The sequence below is a fragment of the Xylocopa sonorina genome, chromosome 1 (assembly GCF_050948175.1).
Source record: "Xylocopa sonorina isolate GNS202 chromosome 1, iyXylSono1_principal, whole genome shotgun sequence".
In the NCBI taxonomy this organism is placed as follows: Eukaryota; Metazoa; Arthropoda; class Insecta; order Hymenoptera; family Apidae; genus Xylocopa; species Xylocopa sonorina.
Genome location: NC_135193.1, coordinates 14025649 through 14047064, shown reverse-complemented (window position 1 = coordinate 14047064; position 21416 = coordinate 14025649). Strand labels below are relative to the sequence as shown.

At 28.5% G+C, this 21416-nt stretch overlaps 7 protein-coding genes across 10 annotated transcripts; 4 read left to right on the top strand and 3 right to left on the bottom strand.

Annotated features, from left to right (window-relative positions):
* Window positions 1-415: 415 nt before the first annotated feature.
* Window positions 416-2398, top strand: LOC143423483 (uncharacterized). The gene is made up of 3 exons (XM_076894860.1): window positions 416-740; window positions 1233-1334; window positions 1463-2398. The coding sequence occupies exons 1-3, from the start codon at window positions 600-602 to the stop codon at window positions 1793-1795; spliced, it is 576 nt and encodes a 191-aa protein (XP_076750975.1). The 5' UTR covers window positions 416-599; the 3' UTR covers window positions 1796-2398.
* Window positions 2399-3118: 720 nt separating this feature from the next.
* LOC143424864 (dolichyl pyrophosphate Man9GlcNAc2 alpha-1,3-glucosyltransferase-like) lies at window positions 3119-5421 on the top strand. The gene is made up of 2 exons (XM_076897258.1): window positions 3119-3590; window positions 3696-5421. The coding sequence occupies exon 2, from the start codon at window positions 3784-3786 to the stop codon at window positions 5419-5421; it is 1638 nt and encodes a 545-aa protein (XP_076753373.1). The 5' UTR covers window positions 3119-3590; window positions 3696-3783.
* Window positions 5422-6061: 640 nt separating this feature from the next.
* Window positions 6062-6388, top strand: LOC143424795 (uncharacterized). Its single transcript, XM_076897140.1, is given in 2 exon segments — window positions 6062-6165; window positions 6259-6388. Coding segments are annotated over 2 exon segments (234 nt in total).
* Gny (ALG6 alpha-1,3-glucosyltransferase garnysstan) lies at window positions 6259-7968 on the top strand. 2 transcript variants are annotated; one of them, XM_076892961.1, is made up of 4 exons: window positions 6259-6360; window positions 6438-6962; window positions 7158-7354; window positions 7605-7968. In XM_076892961.1, the coding sequence occupies exons 2-4, from the start codon at window positions 6467-6469 to the stop codon at window positions 7863-7865; spliced, it is 954 nt and encodes a 317-aa protein (XP_076749076.1). In that variant the 5' UTR covers window positions 6259-6360; window positions 6438-6466; the 3' UTR covers window positions 7866-7968. The 2 variants fall into 2 exon arrangements, with proteins under 2 accessions (XP_076749076.1, XP_076749070.1); XM_076892955.1 differs by having other exon boundaries at window positions 6438-7354.
* Window positions 7969-8550: 582 nt separating this feature from the next.
* Tpcn1 (two pore segment channel 1) lies at window positions 8551-13703 on the bottom strand. Of its 3 annotated transcripts, none has more exons than XM_076908740.1 (12): window positions 13326-13703; window positions 12698-12915; window positions 12441-12605; window positions 12257-12382; window positions 10855-11162; window positions 10470-10750; window positions 10151-10369; window positions 9956-10072; window positions 9529-9868; window positions 9147-9448; window positions 8895-9001; window positions 8551-8824 (listed from the first exon to the last, which is right to left on the bottom strand). In XM_076908740.1, exons 1-12 carry the CDS (start codon window positions 13426-13428, stop codon window positions 8582-8584), a joined length of 2529 nt encoding a protein of 842 aa, XP_076764855.1. In that variant the 5' UTR covers window positions 13429-13703; the 3' UTR covers window positions 8551-8581. The 3 variants fall into 3 exon arrangements, with proteins under 3 accessions (XP_076764855.1, XP_076764859.1, XP_076764863.1); XM_076908744.1 differs by having other exon boundaries at window positions 12698-12882; XM_076908748.1 differs by having other exon boundaries at window positions 12698-12813.
* A 251-nt stretch (window positions 13704-13954) lies between these two features.
* Rpl6 (ribosomal protein L6) lies at window positions 13955-15631 on the bottom strand. Its single transcript, XM_076896048.1, has 4 exons — window positions 15500-15631; window positions 14790-14990; window positions 14439-14712; window positions 13955-14349 (listed from the first exon to the last, which is right to left on the bottom strand). The coding sequence occupies exons 2-4, from the start codon at window positions 14988-14990 to the stop codon at window positions 14003-14005; spliced, it is 822 nt and encodes a 273-aa protein (XP_076752163.1). The 5' UTR covers window positions 15500-15631; the 3' UTR covers window positions 13955-14002.
* Window positions 15632-16125: 494 nt separating this feature from the next.
* Window positions 16126-20734, bottom strand: Rb (adaptor related protein complex 3 subunit ruby). Its single transcript, XM_076894919.1, has 10 exons — window positions 20418-20734; window positions 20072-20147; window positions 19343-19924; window positions 18971-19267; window positions 18525-18792; window positions 17715-18422; window positions 17350-17643; window positions 16942-17213; window positions 16488-16852; window positions 16126-16372 (listed from the first exon to the last, which is right to left on the bottom strand). The coding sequence occupies exons 1-10, from the start codon at window positions 20549-20551 to the stop codon at window positions 16219-16221; spliced, it is 3150 nt and encodes a 1049-aa protein (XP_076751034.1). The 5' UTR covers window positions 20552-20734; the 3' UTR covers window positions 16126-16218.
* Between the last annotated feature and the right edge of the window lie 682 nt (window positions 20735-21416).

Genomic DNA, 21416 nt, shown 5'->3' with positions numbered 1-21416 from the left:
ACTGGTAAAAATTATTGTTCCTCTTTTTAGTTTTGAATATAAACCGTACGTAAATTTGCAATTTAATTCTACGTTGATTCAAATGATGCTTTCACAAAAAAAAACATTTTTCCACAAAATAGAGAAAACACCAACGTATTAATTCACACATGAAAATATATGTTAAAATTAATATTGTGTAACGTTGATTAAGATTATTATTTGACTTTAACAAACAACTTTTTAAATGTGTAATCGATAGATCAAATAATAATAATATACACACATACATATCTTCTAAATTTTCGATTTTTCACATACAAGTCACTCTATATAAAATTAAGGTTCCATTAATCACTCATTTATTCCATGCTGGATTCTTAATGCATTTTATTATAGTGTTCGATATACTTTAACTATCGGAGTTTGCGCACGATTTCCTTCAACATGGATTCTTTAGATTGATATTCGTCCATACCCTTCTCTAATCTTCAGTCAAAATTATAATATCTTTAGAATATTTTAGATAAATCTAAACTTTACTCCGGTTAACATTCTGTACAGTATATTGTTGGATATAATTTAGTAGAAAATAATCAAGTAATCAATATAGCTGCAAAATGTCTCAGGCTTATATTCACGCCTGCGAAAGAGCAGAATTATTGGGATTACCGATACCAAGCGAAGAAGAATGGAATAAAATACAGAGACTAGAGGCTGAAGATCATCCTAACGAAGATCACGATGACGCGATGATGCAAGTAATTATTACGGCTATACCAGATAATATTTCACATGAAAGTCAAAGTAATACGAAGGAGTATTTTACATTTCTAATATTTTTATAAATTTTAAATATAATATTTATATGTATTTACTGTCGAATCGCGGTTTTAGAATTTCTATAATTATACATATATGTATACATATTAAAATTCTGAACTTATGTTTTGCATAATTGTATTTCTGTAAAAAAAAGCATTCATTACATTCCAATTTTGCTTTTTTAATTGATGAGTTGCAGTATTAATAACACAACATTCTTATATTTTTTTCTATTGTTTGCTTTGTAAGCTCCTAAGCTTATTCTATACCTATCTGTATAATTTTTTACGTATAACATTTTGTGTGCATTTACATATGTGAAACATTAGTAATTTTACATTAATTATTTGTAAAACTTGAAATAAACTTTGATATATATGTGTATGTGTATAAATATATATACACATATATATATATATACTTTCTAGAATTTGGATTCATCAAGTGATGCTACACAACGAATTGGTGGTGGATTAGATGAATTAAACACCATACTCAGTGTTACGCAGAAAAAGATTAATAGATTCAAGGTTAAACAATTTTATATTAGATATCATTATTCTATGACTTATTCATTTTGTTTTAATGAAACTAAGTTTAATAATATGTAAATCTAATATTTTAAGGAAATACTTTATAAAACAAAAGTATTTTACAGACTGTTTGTGGCAGTTTGGGTACTCTACTAAAGGTCAAAGTGAAATCTAAAAACAATATACAAGATCATAAGCTCACTGAACAAAACCATAGTGAGCCAAAAAATATTGATCCTGAAATATCTACAAATGAAGAAAACCTGGCAATAGAATTATCCAATGACAAGAAACAAGTGGAAAATGCAGAAACTAGCATAGAAATACAAAAAAAGATTGATCTCAACCAGAAGATGGGATCTCACTTAAATAAGTTAGATTCTCTTATCACTAAAGCTGAAAATGCTCAATATAGTATGAAATATCAAACAAGTCAAATGAAAAAATTTCTGAAGTAATTGTTCACATACAAAATAGTAGTTCATTCTAATATTATCAGCCTTCTTTCAAGTAAATTAAAAATTTGATTTGTTATTCATATATACACACACATAAACGAATTCAACATACTTAGCAAACCATAGAACAAAATTCACTTGTACACACATTAAATACTCAGAGAAATATGGATTATAGAGCAATAAGTATAAATATTGCTAAATTACTGAGACGTTTATCAAACAAATATATGTACAAGTAACAGAGATTTTATAGTAGTATAATAGTAAACATTTACTTTGCTTGATTGCTTACTATATTCTAGTTGTGTATCAAAATGCTACATGCATAATATACACGTTTTCATAAAGAAATATGACTGCTTTCCTCAAAATCTTAAGACAAACAAAGAAAAGATATGATAACATTATAATGATATCAGGTTAAAACTACTCTTTCTAACATTTTTATTTCTTCAAATCCATGCAAAATACTATCATAATACTCTTGCTAATAATGAAAATACATTAAAAAATTAATCTAAATGTAAATCTCACAATAATTCTAATGCTATAATATATATTGCAATTGTTAAAGATAATTAAATATTGTTATAAAAGTCAAATACACTTGAATACAGGTATTAGACAATATCGATGTGCCATAAATATGTATAATATAGTAATTATATTATAGTTTGTTAAAAAAACACTTAGTTTTCCCTCATATAGCTTTTATAAAAATAAAGTTGTATATTGTTATATTTATTTAAGAAGTAAACAAGCTTGTTAAATACATTTAATGTTGAACAATGTTTAACTATTTTAGCTATAAAGGAGAAATTATATTTTTTACATAAGAAATTTATATATCGATTAATTATATAATTGCATGTAACGTTACATTTGTTAGGAATCTATAAAATTGTATATATAGAATAATCTTCCTTTGTAATTTATCCTCTTAAATTTATTTATGCTAATGCTAAATAAAAAGTAAACCAGAAAGATATAAAAATGGTCAGCCTGTCTTCTTCTTCTAATGTAAAGTATATATAAATTTAATAAGCAAATTGATTAATAACCAACAAACTTTTTCTCTATTATTATTTTCTATTAGACGTTGTCCAATAATTAATGTTCTTTGAAATTAAGTCTTTCTTTGAATACATAATGTGTTCGCAAAATATAGAATATGAGACGTAATTGTAATTTAAATAATCTATCTAAACAACCGACACATACACTTAAACTTTTTACCGTATCGTAAAATGTGTTGAAATCTATCTTGGACAAAGGTTTCGTTAACATATCAACGTTCTCCAGGTAACGTTATTTCGCATTAATTTTCACGTAATCATAAGAAATAGGAACAATACTATTCAAAAAAAAAAACATAAAGATGATCACTCTCGAAATGTGTGGATTATTCGACTAATCGAAATTTTAAAAATCGATTAAAAACATCATATTAAACAATACCATCAAGTTGAAAAGATGAATTGTACTTGACCAATATCCAAATAACAACTATTCGAATATATAGAAACATTATTACAGAATAAAAATAAAACATTTCGCCTTATCGTAAACGTATAACATATTTACAATTTTAATATTTAAAATTTATAAAAATAACTGTTAACATGTACATGCACGTATATGTACAAGTAGTAACGTACATATTCCACGTATTCAAAGAGCCGAGCAGTGAATGGAGGTCTACGTTAAAAGATTTCATTGTTAAATATGTCATATACTGAAAGTCATATAAAACATAAGTTAATCGAGGGATTAAATGCTTCACACGTGGTAGGTATTTTTTATACATTTTAGCAGATTTGCATGCATACAACTTATTATGTTTCCTCGGACCGTCTTTATTCTAACCTTAAATTTTTCATGATAAACATAGGTGTAGCTAACTGTTATTTCTGAAACATATTCTCATTAATTGCAATCGAGGGTGTACTTAACATATAAAATATATACATACATCTGAATCAGAAATGCAAGCGATCACACAAACTGTGTTTATCTCGCTATTAGCCCTTCTTTGGAGATGGTGCATTACGTACCATTCATACAGTGGTCAAGGAAAACCTCCTATGTTTGGAGACTATGAAGCGCAGCGACATTGGCAAGAAATAACATTAAACATTCCAATCGAAAAATGGTATATGAACACAACAGAAAATGATTTACAATATTGGGGATTAGATTACCCACCGTTGACAGCATATCATAGTTTTGCATTGGGTTACATTGCTAACAAAATTAATTCCTCTTATGTGAAATTACATGAATCCAGAGGTCTCTCAACTGAGGATCACAAGTATTTCATGAGACTGACTGTCCTTTCTGTAGATATTTTAATTTATATACCATCGATCATATATTTCATATCAGTTAGTCAAAAATCAGAAAATATTGAAGAAGAGTTAACTATTTTTGGTTTGAGAAAAAGATATACCCATCTTTTAATGATGTTAATCTATCCAGGTTTAATATTAATAGATCATGGACATTTTCAGTATAATTCTTTTTCATTAGGACTATTTGTTAGTGCTGTTACAGCTATGCTACAAGGTTCGTTTATTGCGGGATCAATCTTATTTGTTGCTGCATTAAATTATAAGCAAATGGAACTTTATCATGCATTACCAATTTTCTTTTATATATTGGGAAAATATTTACCTACAAAAAAAGAACTTTGGTCTAGGTTTAATTTTATAATGTTATTATGCATATCAGTTACAGTAGTTACCACATTCTTTATTATATGGTTACCTTTTATTAAAAACTTTGAAGTATTCACAAATGTCATTTTTCGATTATTTCCACTTGCCAGAGGTGTATTTGAAGATAAAGTTGCTAATATTTGGTGTACACTTAATGTTGTTTATAAATTACGCAATGCTATTTCAAATGTAGTATTAGCAAAAATTTGTTTGATCGTAACAACATTTGCAATTTTACCAAGTTGTATAAATCTATACTTAAATCCACAGAGAGAGAGATTCATTATGTCCCTTATAAATTGTTCATTAGCATTTTTTCTCTTTTCCTTTCAAGTTCATGAAAAGTCAATTCTGCTTGTTGCAATTCCAGTTTTATTACATTTTCAAAGTGATTCGTTTCCTTGCTTCTGGTTTCTGATAATTTCTCATTTTAGCATGTTGCCTTTATTCATAAAAGATGGTTTGTATATGGCATATTGCAGCACATTAATTTTTTACTACTTTTGTGTTTTATGGGTATGTCCTGACATATTTAGTAACAATGAATTGTTGAATAATGTTAATTCAAAAAAGCAAATGCATATTACATTCAATACAAGACAGATTAAAGTAAACTTGAAAAACAGTAGGAATAAACTAACTTTTATAAAACTGAAACAGGAGTTAATACAATATTTTAAAAATTATTTCATTTTCCTAAGTTATAATTTATTGCATAAGAAAAAAATTCTGTTTTATTGCTCAGTTTTAGGAGTAACAGTACTTTCTATTGTTAGTAACTTTCTAAATCCTCCAACTAAATATCCAGATCTCTTTACTTTATTAATTTCAATGTACTCCTTTGGACATTTTATTCTTTTCTATTTATACTTTAATTATAAACAATTTGTATGCAAGGAAATATAAATTTAAAATAAAGTAAAAATTAAATTAATTTATGTTACATTATTGTGTACCACATATTCCCCTTGATGTCAAAATTTACACTGATAAATGATAAAAAAATTAATTTTATTTTTTTCTGTACTTTAGCAATTGTTTCATTTTAATCTAAGATGTATCATATTATGTACATATATTTTTGTAAATAATGAACGCGTTTAAGTATAAACAATTGTAACAGATGTATCATATTAAGATAATTATTCAATATTCACGTTAATAAATTTGTAATATACATATATAAATATATATAAATATCATAGTTATCATCTATGAAATATAAGATAAATGCATTTCTCTAAATTATATAACGTTTTACGAAGTATCGAACTTTGCTCTTTTACTGAATATTATTTTACTAAATTAACATAATAATAGTATTACGTGTATAGATATAACCGATTACGACTAGTTCGGCAATGGCACTAGTCTTTATTAGACTATACAAGTAAAGTCATATGAGAGAAAAATCGATCTTTTTTAAAAGTTTTTTAACGCCGTTTATATAATAATTTTATTGTACAGTTGCTATTTTCTAATGTGTTATAAAGTGCATATTATTGTCTCATCATCAAATCAAGTAACTTTGTAATATCTTTTCCAAATGTTATAGGAAGTTGTGGATGAATCTGATGGATGTGGAGATAAGTTTTCCGTAACAGTTGTTTCCAGTGCATTTGAAGGAAAGCCACTTCTATCACGACACAGGTATTAGGTTTTCAATTTTTTTGCACAATTTAAAAAATATTTCTATTTCCTTTTAATTAAATACTTACTGTTTATTATATCAATAAAATCTAGATTGGTCAATTCAGTATTGGAAGAAGAACTTAAAACTATTCATGCATTCTCACAGAAGACTTTAACACCAGCAGAGTGGAAAAAATAGGAAATGATAAAACGGTATTCTCTATTTAATTCCTGTAAATGATTTTATACCGCATTATTTCTTAAATAAACTTTTTCATTTCTATTGACAGTTTGGTGTGCAAATCTAAAAAAATTTAAAATGATTCAGTTCAAAGTGTCTGCACCAGGAAAAGTTATTCTTTTCGGAGAACATGCTGTGGTATATGGGAAAACAGCTGTTGCAGCTAGCGTAGACTTACACACAACTTTAAACTTTACAGAATTACCTGAAACAAATCAAATCGTTAAAATATGTTTCCCTAAAGTGAATTTATTTGTTAGTATACATTTGCAACAAATAGAAAATTTTTTTTTTGCTAACAAAGATTCAGAATTGATAGAAAATTATGATATGTTTTATAATAAAGTAAAAGAATTTGTTGGTATTGTTAGATTTGCAAATCTACAACAAAAATTAAGTTTAGAGGCATTCTTTTATCTTTTTATTTACATTGCTCAAAAGGAACAAATTGTTGTTAAACCATTTCAAGTTCAACTAGATACAGAACTGGCGGTCAGTTCTGGACTTGGTAGTTCAAGTTCTTTCGCAGTTTGTCTTGCTGCGTGTTTTTTAAATTGGTCACGTTTGCAAAAAGGTATTTACCAAGTATTCGATTGTTCCACCTTAGACACTGTTTCCAAATATGCAAAAAATTGTGAAAGAATTATGCATGGAAATCCATCTGGAATAGATAATTCTGTGTGTACATATGGATCCATAATAGAATTTAAGAAGGATGATTACATAAAGCCAATAAGCAATGTACATGCTATGAGAATTTTATTGATAGACACAAGAGTTAATCGAAGCACAAAGGCTTTAATGGAAAGATTATTAGAACTGAAGACCAGATATCCAGTTATTATTAATCTGATTATGGATTCGATAGATAATATATCAAAAGAAGCAATCAATATTATTGAGAAATTAAAAATGTTCTCATCTACTAACGACAAAAATATTATTGATGGATATAGGCAATTGATGGTAAATATTTTATTTATTAAATCCTAAAAAATAATAGATTCGAATAGGGTAGTTGTAAAAGTCTCCAGAAAAAAATCAGTCTATTCTGAAAATAGTATTTTGTTATTCAAAAGAAAAATGGTATTCAGATTAAATTCAAACAATTAATGATACTTTAAAATTTTTGATCAGTAATAAGAAAAAAATAGTTATTACTTTCAATGTTTACAAGTGTATTCAAATCTTACTGCTTACTATATAATTATTGCAGACGCTTGTTAACATGAATCAAGGACTGTTAGCCACATGTCAAGTTTCCCATCCATCTTTAGACAGAATTTGTGCAGAAGCACAAAATTATGCTCTGGCAGCTAAACTTACGGGTGCCGGTGGTGGTGGACACGCATATGTTCTCTTATTACCAGATACCGAACCAGAAACTATCTCTAGTATATCACGAAAATTAATTGCAGATGGATTTACTGTTAAATTAACAACTCTAGGAGGGCCGGGTGTTCAAATTCTTAAATAATTTTATTCCTGTATATTTTCATACCAGGGAAATTGTTTTGGTTCCTAATACAGTTTAATATGATCTAAAATATGTTTATAATAAACTGTAAGTTTCAAAAAAAGTATTTATGTAACATTAATACACAGATTAAAATTACAATTTTAATACACTATTTAATCAAGATGTACACTAATTGTTTAATTACTCTTTTTTTTATTTTAATTCTTTTAATACTGAGAAAGAGAGAGGGAGAGAGAGAGAGAGAGAGAGAGAAAGAAGCATCTTTCCCACTGAAAAATGCATACAAAGATATCCAATAAAAAAAAAAACACTTTTACAAGAGTTCCCACATACCACTCGTGATCACAGTCATCGTCGTGTCGATTATGTTATTCGTAGCGCCATCACTAAACAAAGTTATTAATTGTAAAGTAGATCTGGCAGACTGCTAGCATTACCTGGTGGCGCAATCTCTGTAAGCAGAGCTGAAAGTATTTGCTGAAACTACAAGTAAGGCCGTTTTTATAAAAATGATTAATTATATCTGTGTATCACAACATAATCAAAGGAAGAAAATTTTTATTATTCCTTGTATTAATTAAATATATTACTGTTTGAAAATTTTGGTTTTTATAAAAATTTTAATTGCCCTGTAGAAAATTTTATACTACAGGTCCTCGTTGTGTGGTATGTAATGTGAAAATTATTAAGCACAAATTTAATTTATTATTATACTAGACAACATTTGACGATGTGTTACGATGTGTTTGCTGTAAGTTTTCTGACAACCCTAGATGATCTGATTCAGAAATTGCATCCTCCCTACAATTTTCTTCTAAACTATGATCAATATTTGATAAAATTTGTCTCTCTGTTTGCCTCGCCTCTGCGATCCATTCAGCAATTTCATTTGTATACATTTTTCTTTGCAAAACTTCTCTTGTACGAGGACGTGATCCAATAAAAACAGTAGTTCCCTGCAATATTTTTGTAATAATTACTATTAAAAAGATACTTCTTTTTTTCTTCGAAAACTTTGAAACTTACACCAACTATAAGCGATGGTCGCAATTGTTCTAAAAGTTGAAAATCTTCTACTATGTATTGCAAGTCATCCCATTTCAATTCCACTTCTTCATGAAGCATTTTCTCTTCTATAACAGAATTATTATTGTAGAAAGAGAAATAAAAGGAATATGTATGTCCCTATATAATCACTTTAAACAACACAGATATTAAGATTAAAAAAGATCGTGCGAACTGCATTAACGCAATTCAGACGAATACAAGTATAATTACCGTCACGTTTAGATGTCGATTTCTTATAATGTATTCTAAATCGAAATGCCTCCAAGAAACTAGATACCACGATTGTTAAAACAATCATTGTTGCCAAATAAAATATCATAAAATATATTCTTGTATACATTCCAACAGTAAATGCATATGCATTCATCAGGATAAACCAATTATTAACAACTGTTAACTCAAAAAGAGTCATACCACTAGCTATAAGATTGTCAAAAGTATTAAGATAGTAATACCCTAGTGTAGTACTTTCATTAACGGAATATTTGTAAAAATCTTCAACTGTTGTATTCCTAGTTAACAAAAGTATTACATGTGAGATATTTAATTGGAAAATATCATCTCTAAAATAAAATAACATTTTTATACCCACTTGCAACAATTTCGCATATTGTATCCAGCAAAAAGTTCCATTCCAATAATTGCAAAAAAGTAATATAAAACAAGCATAACCACTGCAGTCGAAGACATCAAAGGAGTTAAAATAACGAGCGTACCGAATACATCTCGATATCGTTTTTTCATTTTGAACAGTCTTAAAAGTCTAAGTGGCCTAAACAAGACAAAAAATGTTGCTGTAGGAAAGAGACATAAAATACAGCCAGCAACAAGCGTCATTACAGAAGTGCCCAAATCGAAAAGATTCCATCCTGAACTCAGATATCTCCTTGTGCCAAGTCCTAATATTTTTATCAATGCTTCAGCAACAAATACTACAAAATAAAATTGCTATTAAGATTATTATAATATTTTTCATTCACAACTCCTCATAAAATCTTTGACAAAACATTTGCACTTACTTCCTCCGAAAAAAAAGGTATCCCAAGATGCAGCAAACAAAAGTGTACTGTGAAGATTATCGGCTGGCTCCAATATCCTTACTATCATGGCGATACCATTTGCAATGATTGTTACATCTAAACATTTTATTATGTTTTTTGAATATAACAAATCATAAATTTGAATTTTCAAATCTATTTTGTTTCGAGACTTACACATTACAGTTTCAAAATATGGCCACCTGATTGCAGCATGAGCTCCTGTGCAAAGAATCTGCAAAGGTTGCGATGTACTGTGATACCAAGGTACAGTAGAATATTGTGGTTCCCATTGAAGTATAGTAGTATCATAAATATTTAAAAACTCTTCAATGCTTAGAACTCCACTTCCAGAAGCATTTAAATGTTGAAACATTAAAACAATATCTCTTATACCTGTAAGACATCCTTTATATAAGTACAAAACAAACTGTGATTTAATAACTTTTCATTCAAAAGAAAAATTTTAATGTACTCTTATATAAATGTAACATACTTTTATTTGGAGAATAATATCGCATTAATCCTTCGAATTGACGAAATCGCATTTTATCTGGATTTTGTCTTGATACTAATAATTTAAAAGCATGCTGACAAGCTTTTCTTTTATGTAGAAACAGCTTTTTAAATTTATCACGCTCAGCTGCTGTAAATGTTTCATTAACTACCGCCAACATCAAATTCATCATCACGTACAACATTGTAGACAAGTAAGATACAAAATAAATTGCATACCATTTATTTTTTGAATATGATGGCATCATCACATCTGGAAAACTAAACACTGAAAGTGTTATAAAAAACTAATCATAAATTTTATTATTAAATAAATATTATAATATAGAAATTAAGTAATCAGAAAAGTATGATATAATACTTACTTTGCTGTAGTAAGAAGTACAAAAAGACTGACAAAGCTATCTTGAAGTGTAGAAAAATTTCTATTCATTTCAGAGAACATGTAGTAGCCCAGTACTGTGTAAATTATTATGAAAAATAAAAGCAAGCCTAGCATATCCAAAATTGGAGGTAATGTCAAGAGTATTTGCCTTATAAATCTTCGAACACCCCCAAAACATTTGGTATCAACTAAAAATATAGGCCTTAGAGCACGCGTTACACGGAAGTGCGATGACTGTCGTACTAATACTGTCATTGCTTCAAAAAACATAATGACCAATGTGACACACTGTAAAAATAATATACATGAATGGTTTATAAGTAAATATATGTACACACATAGAGTATGTTACTTTATTTACTCTAGACAGATATAAAAAGTATCAAAAAATGTTTCAAATAAAAGATTATACAGCTTAACATGAGTAGATGAATGTATAAAGAATAACAGCTACGAGAAACTATTCATGTTAAATTATATCACCCTTAAAGCTATTTAACTTTTATTCAAAACGTTTTTTCATACCGTGCATATATACGTCAAAATATTTGTTTGGAGAAAATAAAATGAGGTAGCTTATAAATAATATGTGATGTGTAATAGTTCCAACAAATCTTTCTATTATATCAAACAAATCTTCTAGCTAACTAGAATCTAGCACTATGTTCTTGAGATTTAATGACCCAGATGTCGATGTAATATAAAGTCCAGTTGTAAACAAATTTGTTCAAAGATATTTTTTGTGTATACATAAAAAAGATTGCACAGAATTTAATTTTATATTATTATGTAATAACTACAATTTCACTGTTTGTATACTTTGTTTTCTCTATAATGCTATTACATATATAAGTATATCATTAATGTTTAATGCTTTTATAGCATTATGTAATAGACATGAATATACATCAGTACACTAGTCAATAATGAGTCCAAGAGTGCCATCACAGACACAATACATACAGATTAACTGAAGTTATGTTCTGACAGACATATTACAATAAAGGTATTTATTATATGTAATATCTTGCAAATGAAGAAATAATGTGCATTTATCACTGCTTTATTTGTAAAAAATGTAATCTAGAATAATTTGCAGTTGTAGCATTGCTTATCTTCTCATTAGTACCCTCACTGTTTTTGTATCAGTGTTCCAGAAGACAACCATTGTATTATATGTTATTTTCAGGATATATTGACAAAGTAGTGGAAGAAAACTGTACTTGAATCTCATAATTCATTATTTACTAATAATTATAAAACACAAAACATAATCAAGTATATGTAGAAATGTAACAGGGACATATGAAAGAAAGCTTATATACATTGAAATGAAGTTTATAAACTAGTAAACCTAATTTTAAAAAACAAGCTACTTTTACCTTCAGCATTGTTCGTTTGTGTTTTAACATGGTTGACCAACCAATCCATCTTAACTTTAAAGCTAATTCTATGCCTATAATTATCAAAGCTAACAATTCTATTGAACCATGTGCCCACACTGGTATCTAAAAGTAACAAAACATGTATAAACAGTGTTAATTACTTTGTCAATTAGTAACTTACACCAAATAATGGTACAGCTGGATCTTCTACAAGAGCCAAAGCCAAAAGTATAAGCGAAGTCATTAAATCTAATCCATAATACCAATTATTATGAACTAAAAGATAAGCTGGTAAATCTTCTGGATGTTTCGGATGGGAGTCAAATTTTTCATTATTCCTACCTTCCTATAGAAATTATTTTTCATAAGTGGTACTTTATATTTGAAAGCACTTATCAATGCATATTATCATCCAAGAAAATGTCAATGTACAAATACCTCTAGAAATATTGCAGCTTCATGATAATTCAATTCCCAATGCAAATCGTGATCAGCAAGTGAATCATGTGACGGAATTGTTGCATTTTCAGACATGGTTTCTCTTTGCGCGTCATCTGTTTCAAATTTATGAGTATATTGATCAGATGTTCTTGTACTTTCAGCAGGAGAATTTAAATGAATTTCTGTAGAAGAACATGATAGCATAGATCCATATTCTACAATAAAAATGAAAACAAACATATTCAAAATAAATAAAACATTTAAACGCTAAAATAAATAGCATTCTTCAGATCGATGAAAATAATTAAACAATATATATATATATATATAATTATTTTGTTAAAACATTTGTTAAAATTTTTATTAAAGATAGTAATATTATTAAAATTAATTGAGCTATTGTAAATAGTTATGTGGAAGATAAAAAATTACATGTTAATTATGATATATATGTGTATAAAATGGCATCGAATGTGTAATTAAATAAGTAGTAAAAGATAAAAGTGTTGGAAAAGAAACAACAACAATAATATAGCTGTCAAAGATGCAGAAATGTGTAATTGTAAATTATCTAAAAAAATAAAATTAATTAAAATGATAAAACGTTAAAATAGATTCAGCTCACTTTGACAAGATCGGTGCGAGATGTCCTGTTCGAGTGATACATTTGTATCTTCATTGAAACGTTGATAATTGCCTGAATATTCGGCGATTTTAGGAGAAGACATTTGAGAAAAATGTGTCACATGTCACATAGATACATACACACGTACGTACAGGGAGCAATACATTTGTTTTGTTAATGGAGACTTATTTACATTATCCCATTTAATCCGTCGCGATGATATCACTAGTCAGAAGCTCGGCACCAACTGGATTAAATTGAAAACTATGTATGAAGATATATGCATATTTTTGTATGCGCAAGATATTTTACATATTACAATATCATAATACAGGGATGCATTCGATCTCGTATTTGATGTTCCAGTTTGTGACGCGCATGCGCATTTCGCTAGAAAACAGATTGAAGTAGGTATGTACTTGGATAGTATACTATTTACTTCGATAGTGCACTAATTACTTATACACTGAAAGAAAGCTTTGGTTCATCTTTCATTTGAAATTTTATATATCAATTTTCCTTTATATAAATATAAATAGCTACGTAAAAGATGTTATATATAAAAAATTTATTGTATATTTATTAAAAAATTATATTAAGAATCATGAATTTAAGGAAATAAAAAAGTATTTTATATTTCTGTTTTTATTATGTATTTGTATTCAAATCACAAAAGATTAGAATTTTAATCTGTGTGGATATTGGCTGCTTCGCAAACCAAACATCGCCGATAGATAGGTAAATAACAGTTTCTTCTCTTTGTTTCTTTTAATAGCAGAGATCACAAATTCATCGACCACTTTTTGATCAGCTTTCCTCTGATCTGTTGGTTTGTATTCATCCTTTCTTTTGCTAAAGATGTCACCTTCTTCTTTCTTCGCACGTTTTTCACATTTCCTCTTGAAATAATCATCATTAATATGGGCTGGAATTTTTAAGCCAGAAATATTAATACGTGTGGAAGTGGCAATTACGTAGTTTTGGCTGACTCTTCGAAGCGGGCAAGCATTGACCAAAAACGGACCTGTCTCCAAAAATAACTTGTTAAAATTCTTAACAAATATTATGTACATTAGATATACAAATTATGCAACAATTTTAAACAGAATTTACCCGTAATTAACAATAAACCACTTTTAAGCTGTTTCAAGAAGACAACACGTTTCCCTTTATGAGCACCAGCAAGTAAAATACATATTGTTCCTGGTTTCAATGAAGGCCTTAGATAACGACGATGGTCACGGAAACACTTCTTAGCATGATGTACAGTTACTGGATCTGCAGTAGGATAGTTTGCACGTCTCTTTTTCAATAACACAATACGTTTCTCTCCGTTCTTATCACCACTGATTTTCTTTTCTATAGTGACTGGCTTCTTAGATTTAACCTATTATCAAACATTTAGTATGTAAGTGTGATCATTGTACGATAATACAAAAATGTCTCAAATATTGTTCAACATACTGTTTTAGGAGTCTTCTTCTCAAGAAACTTATAAATGGCTTTTTTATGGAACATACGAGTACGGCTAAATCTATAAACACCATTTCCTAAATCATAGTTCCTTGGCCTGATGCGACCTTTCTTGTTACCCTTCTTTTCCAGAGGAGTATTCTTCTCTGGAGATTTTGCCCTTGTTTCTTTTACTTCCTTTGTATCAGCCATCTAGAAGAAAATAAAATGTAGAATTTTTCTAGAAAACTAAATCAATTACTATATCATTATGATATTAATTAAAAAATGTAATCAAATGTAAAGCATAAATATTGCTTTCATTTCTTCCTACTCTATTTTAGTATCAACTCTCATAAAACGTATTTATTGTATTTTGTTGTGAAGGTTATGTCACGTTTTGATATTTTTTACTTTAAATTATAAAAGGAAGAAATGGTAAATAAGAGCACTAAATTCTTAGATTTATATTATTACCAATCTAAAATTAACAAAATATACGCTAAATTTTTTCGTGAGAATAACTAAGTGTCAAACTTTAACCTATTTCAATTTTACTTTCTTACTGCATAAAGAAATCACAATATTAGAAAAAAATATAATATTTTTATTGAAGAAAGTGCATAAAATATATAAAATTTTATAAAATATATAATTTTCCTTTTGTTATAGTAGGAGATTAATTCGATAATATTGGATCAATTGAGCACATTCAACCTTACCGTAAATCGTGTGGCCAAAAGAGCTTAGGGTATGTTTCCATCTATTGGCCATGCTCTAAAATCGATATATATACCTATCGACATACGTTTACATCGATTATATTCGATAATTGTATCAACCATTCAATAAAAGAATTCTCTTATAAAAATTATTTCATTAAAAAAATATTATTAATTATTATTTAATTTATTAATACTGCAAAAATTAAATTGAAGCAGGATTAAGTTACTAGGTGAGAAAACTATTCTCTTCTCTGCTATATATTTTTTATATAAAGAGGACAAGGGATGATCTTTAGTTGTAAAAAAAGATCTTTTTGAAGTCTGAGTACAGTGAACCAAGTTATAAAATAATTTTGCCCAAATACGACACTTTGCTATCAAAAGACACTTCTTCATAATCATCCTTAGAAAGAGACCAGAGTACAATTGTTCTCATGCTGAGTAGTCAGTGAAAATAATATTTTCAATATCAATAAAAATATATATTTTACTACATAATAATCAATTTATAAATAAATAAATGAATAATTCTAGGTGTATATGTATATATAAAATTTAATAATCTCATAACAAATATAGTATACTTAAATTCATCATGTGAAATTAAATATATGTGCACTCAATTATATCATAAGTGTTTTCATATTTATTTTATACAAGTGTTGTAAATATATTTAGTATATATTTCTTAATTCACAGTTATAAATATAAAATATTTATTTCATCTTTAAATTACTTTTTAATTCATTTAACAAGATAGAACCTATTACCATTTTTTCACAGTTTACACAAATTTCCAAATATTCGTTACCCATCATTTTTATTGTCACTAATACCAAGGACTTTGATGCTAACGTATGGGCGGCAAATCTGCAATAAGAGAGACATCATAACATAGTATAATAATATATTTTTGACATTTTATTGCTAAATTATGATGATAATGATGATAATTATGTTTAAGAATGATTACAAATTTTCTCACCTGATTTCTTCATTAGTGTTAGATATCATTGCAACATGCGCAGCTTCAAAAATTTTTTGAGAAATTGTTTTCTTATTACCCAAACATTGTACTCGCGCAACATGTTCATTCATACCCTTTAGTTTATCTTTTTCCGTTAAAAACATACTTTCTGGTAAAACTACGGCTCTTATTATTTCTCCAATCGGTGCTTTAATGGTAACCGGACACGAATATGTTTCTTCTCCAATTACAAAATCTATATTAAAATTCGCCGGTTGCGTAGAATCATTAAAATTGATACCCACAGTAGAAGACAAATTTGAATTTATTTCCAATAGTGGAATTCGCATGAAATCATGCATAAGCATTCCCTTTGGTAAATTCTACAAATAAAGCAGATAACGAAACTATCTAACAATAAATACAAAAGATTAAAATTTTAGTAAAAATGATGTACATCATATGATTTTACCTTTGCTCCCATTTGTATTTCTTTAATAAGTTCATTGCCTTCGTTCGAAAATGTCAATTCTACGGTAACAAAATAAGCACTTACTAAGTGCTGCGATCTAGTAAACCTATATTCAATTTTCAAACCATGACCTGTAATACTATTCAATAATTCAGATTTTTTTATAGGAATAAACGAAGCTGATACTTCTCTAACATCACTTGCAATATTGGTATTGACAGGAGTGAGAAAACCACTTGTACTTAACGGCATGACAGGTGTCATTGGAATTACTGAAAAGTTAAAAGATAAAACATTGATTGTGTGTAGAAATACGAAATAATAAGACAAGCTAAATGAATTGTAAATTCATCAACACACACATATCTTTAAGTAATTTTTTACATTCTTTTCAATATTATACCTTACCATCATCTAAGTCTAAAAGGAGATCAATGTTGCTTTTTATTTTTTCCTTTGCTTCTTGGTTGGGAACCTTATACTTTTCCTCTTCGCTTTCACGAGTGTCTTCAGATGGCTCATCAGAATCTGATTCTTCACTTTCAGTCTCACTACTAGTCTCATCAGATACTTTCTCAGATTTTTTCTTTTCACTATCATTTTCAGATTTACCAGATTCCGATATGTATTCAGAGGAGTCACTCTCTTCATCCGAAGACTCACTCGTTGTAGTATCCAAAGATTCATTTTCATTATCCAATTCTAAAAATCAATGTCTTGGTATATATGTATAAAATCTTTTTATTTATAGTTTTAATCATTTTGGAACTTACCATCAGCTTGAACGCTTTCCTCATCACTGTAAAATGGTTTTTCTTTTTCTTTTCCCTTTTTATCTTTTTTATCCTTTCTATAATATTCATCCCTTGTATCTTTTACAGTGCTACTTGCAACATCTCTTACGGATTGATCAGGAGCTACATCAGGGAATGGTGGCAACGGACGGTATCCAGCACATGGCATATCCAAGTAATGTGATAATGTACCCAGCTGATATTCGGAGTTTTTGAACCTAGATGTTAGAGTTGGTGCAGGCTTAGGGGCTAAGAATATTCTTTTTGCAAGTTGCGGAAGTTTCTTCTTAGATCCATCCTCATCAAAAATAAAGCGCCTTAAGAAGCGTGCACGATCTCTAATGTCATAGTTTTGATCATATTTTGCAAGTTGGAAGACATATTGACAGAATGGTTTAGTTTGAACAGGATTATTAAGACATAACTTTACAGCTAGATTTAATATTTGTAGCTTCACAATATCTTGTTCATTTACGAAATTTTTAGCCATTTTTCTAAGAACATCTGGTGCTATCTTAGGTACCCTATCTGAATATTCTCCCAAAAGCCATAAAATTGATGCTCTAGCTTGTGGTATGGTTATGAAATCCATTAGTTTTGCCATATGAACAATTATATTTTTATGTTCATTTGGCTGGGTTTGTAATAGTTTCTTTATAACAACAACACTCTCTGCTACAACAGCCTCTAAATAAAAAATTACACAAAATCACAAGTACAATAATCAAACTTAATATTGTACAAGGAGTTAAAAAAATAATTTTAAGCAAATTCTGTATTATCACTCACCATCTCTATTACTCAATAATGATACTAGTCCATTTAGGCATGTATCAGTCACCTCCTTTATATTACTTGCACATCTGCCAATGGCTTGTATACTTGCCCCAACAAATTCTTTATCGCTACTAGAGATGTATGTTTGAAATTCTCTTAATATAACTCCAATACTAGTTTCAGTTGCTAAATTGGTCAAAATGTCTAGCTTTAGAAGTTTTATATGAGTAGGGTCTGAAGTTCTCACAAAGAATGACTTAAGAAATGGTTCAAACATCCCCTGTATAAAAGCAATGAACAAAAATAATAGATTATCCAAAATTACTATTATTATAAAGAAAATATTTTTACTTTTTATTTATATATTATTCACATTAACAATCCTCTTTAAACTTAAATTGACATTTTTTATACATTTATAAAATATTATTTTATAATTACATTAGTACTTACATTACCTTTCTGGTAATTGATATGCTAGCAATGCAGTGAAGAACTACACTTTGAACTTCCCTGTGCCCTCTTAATAATCTAATTAATGCTTTGGCAGCAATCATTACATCAGTTCGTGGTGCTGTGTGATGGTACAATTGAGCTACTGCCATTACTACAGAAGCATTTCTACTTTGTAAAAGGGGTTTCGTGTTACGTAATAATAATCGATGATCCGGATCCAATGTTAACTTGGGTTTCTTCGTATTAGATGAATCAGAATCAGAATCATAAAACGGGCGATTTTCATCATCTTCTATGCTCTATAAGAATTAATTTTACAGAATTATATATTTTACGTATACAAATTATCGGCGATGTTATAAAATTATACGTACATCTACATTAGGATTAACAAATTGTGTTCTTGCATATCTTGTAAGCATGTTGACTATAACAACTTGACCCCATTCATCAACGTCTACTAACAAGTTACAGAGTTTTCTATAATTTTTATGAATCAAATCAATTCTTTCTGGACAAACCTCTTCAAATGCCATCACTGCAGAACCCACAACCAGGGTTGTTTTATCTGACAATAATTTTTCTAAAACGCCTATTAATTCATCTTTTTGCTCTGAATCCAATGAATACAATTTAGGAATAGCATGTGCTGCAGTTTTCCTGACATATGGTGACATATCACTGGCAGAATCTTTTATAGCAAGCATCACTATAGGCACTATCATAGATACTCGTATACTCGAAAGTACTCTCAAAGCACTAGCTCTTATTAATTGATTAGGATCTTTCAATGCACGCTGGAATGTGGAAATAGACAAAAGAGCAAGATCTTGTTGATCTTCTGCATAACGGACCAAATAAACATAAACTAATTTTTTCACTTCAATATTTTTTGATACAACATTTTTTACCACAGCTGGAAATAACTCAGACGCATCTCTTCCCTTCGCTATCATCTGAAAAAATAATTGTATAATTACTTTTATTATCTTACTTAACTATTTTTAACAACATAATTAAAAGAAAAGTTATTAATCAAATTCAAATATATTTTGGATGTTCTTGAGCAAAATTTAGTAACAAATATAAAAAAGATTTATTACCCCAATTATACGTTTCATAGCTTCCAACTTAAGTCCATCTTTATTGCTATCCAACATTTGTTTCAGATCTTCGTGCCTAAGAAAAAATATTTATTTTAACATGTATCTGTTTATACTTTATTAATGGGCAATACATTTATAATACAATCGATTGAATAATATAATTTGCCATATAAAATATTAAAATATTAAAAATATAATACACAAATAGAATTAACACAAAAACAAGTTAAATTTAAAAAATATATCCACCTAGAAAATATAGTAACCTGTTTCTTTATATTTAATTTGAAATTAAATAAACAACATTTTTTTCAAATAAGATGTTCACATTTAAAATGCTTACTTTTTATAATCCGAGTGAAAAAATCCACCTGAAGCCGGATCAGTTGCGAGCTCTGGATCTGCTGTACTAGATGATCTGTCATTACTATAAGATCCACCGTTATTTGACAACGAATTAGCAGCCGCAGTTAACATTTTATTTCTCTTTTAGTCGAACCACAATAGCTCTTTCTTTTTACTTCTGCTACGGAAACTTCACTTTAGCACATGCGACTTTAAGAATTTGTTCGAACAAGACGCCTTTTCGACAAGCATTAACAGATAACCATGTTGCTTAGAACTGCTTAGATGCGAGCCATGTTTTCTTGATTAAAATTCTTGTTTATGTGTACCCAAACTATACACACATAGTACATAGGTATACTAAAAAATTAATTTTATGTATGCCTATTTTCTTTACTCTTTTGTAGATATATTTATTTAGTTTATTCTATATTTCATTGAAATTATAAATGACGAACTGCGGTAATCCTTAAAATCAGGAGTAAAATTATCGTAAGACATCATACGCGTTACGATGAAGTTACCATATATTTACTAGGCATGTGAGCGAAGTGAAAGTGAGGATCTTTTATCCATGCGAATAAGCGAAAAAAGAGTTTCCCATCTATAACACGTGGTTTCACAATGCGGTAGATTTGATTGATACGAATGGTTTTTATTATACCACCATTTAATTCTGAATACAATATTTATTTGCAACATTGACTGACAATATTGAACAGCTAACTAAAGAATGAAACACTTTCATTACCATATTATAGTAACGTAATGTGTAACTAATTCAACAATAACTTGACAAATAAATACACTCGATAAGTCGTTTAATTATTTAAAAATGTTTGTTGATTCTTTAAAATAGTTTGTTTAAACTAATTTACACTGTCGTAACGTCTCATAATTACTCGCACAACACTATTCTATCATATTCCAGCTTTTCTGTAAAAATCTTATAACGATGTCTGAATTATCAGTAAAATAAAATGCTTTGTATATAAAG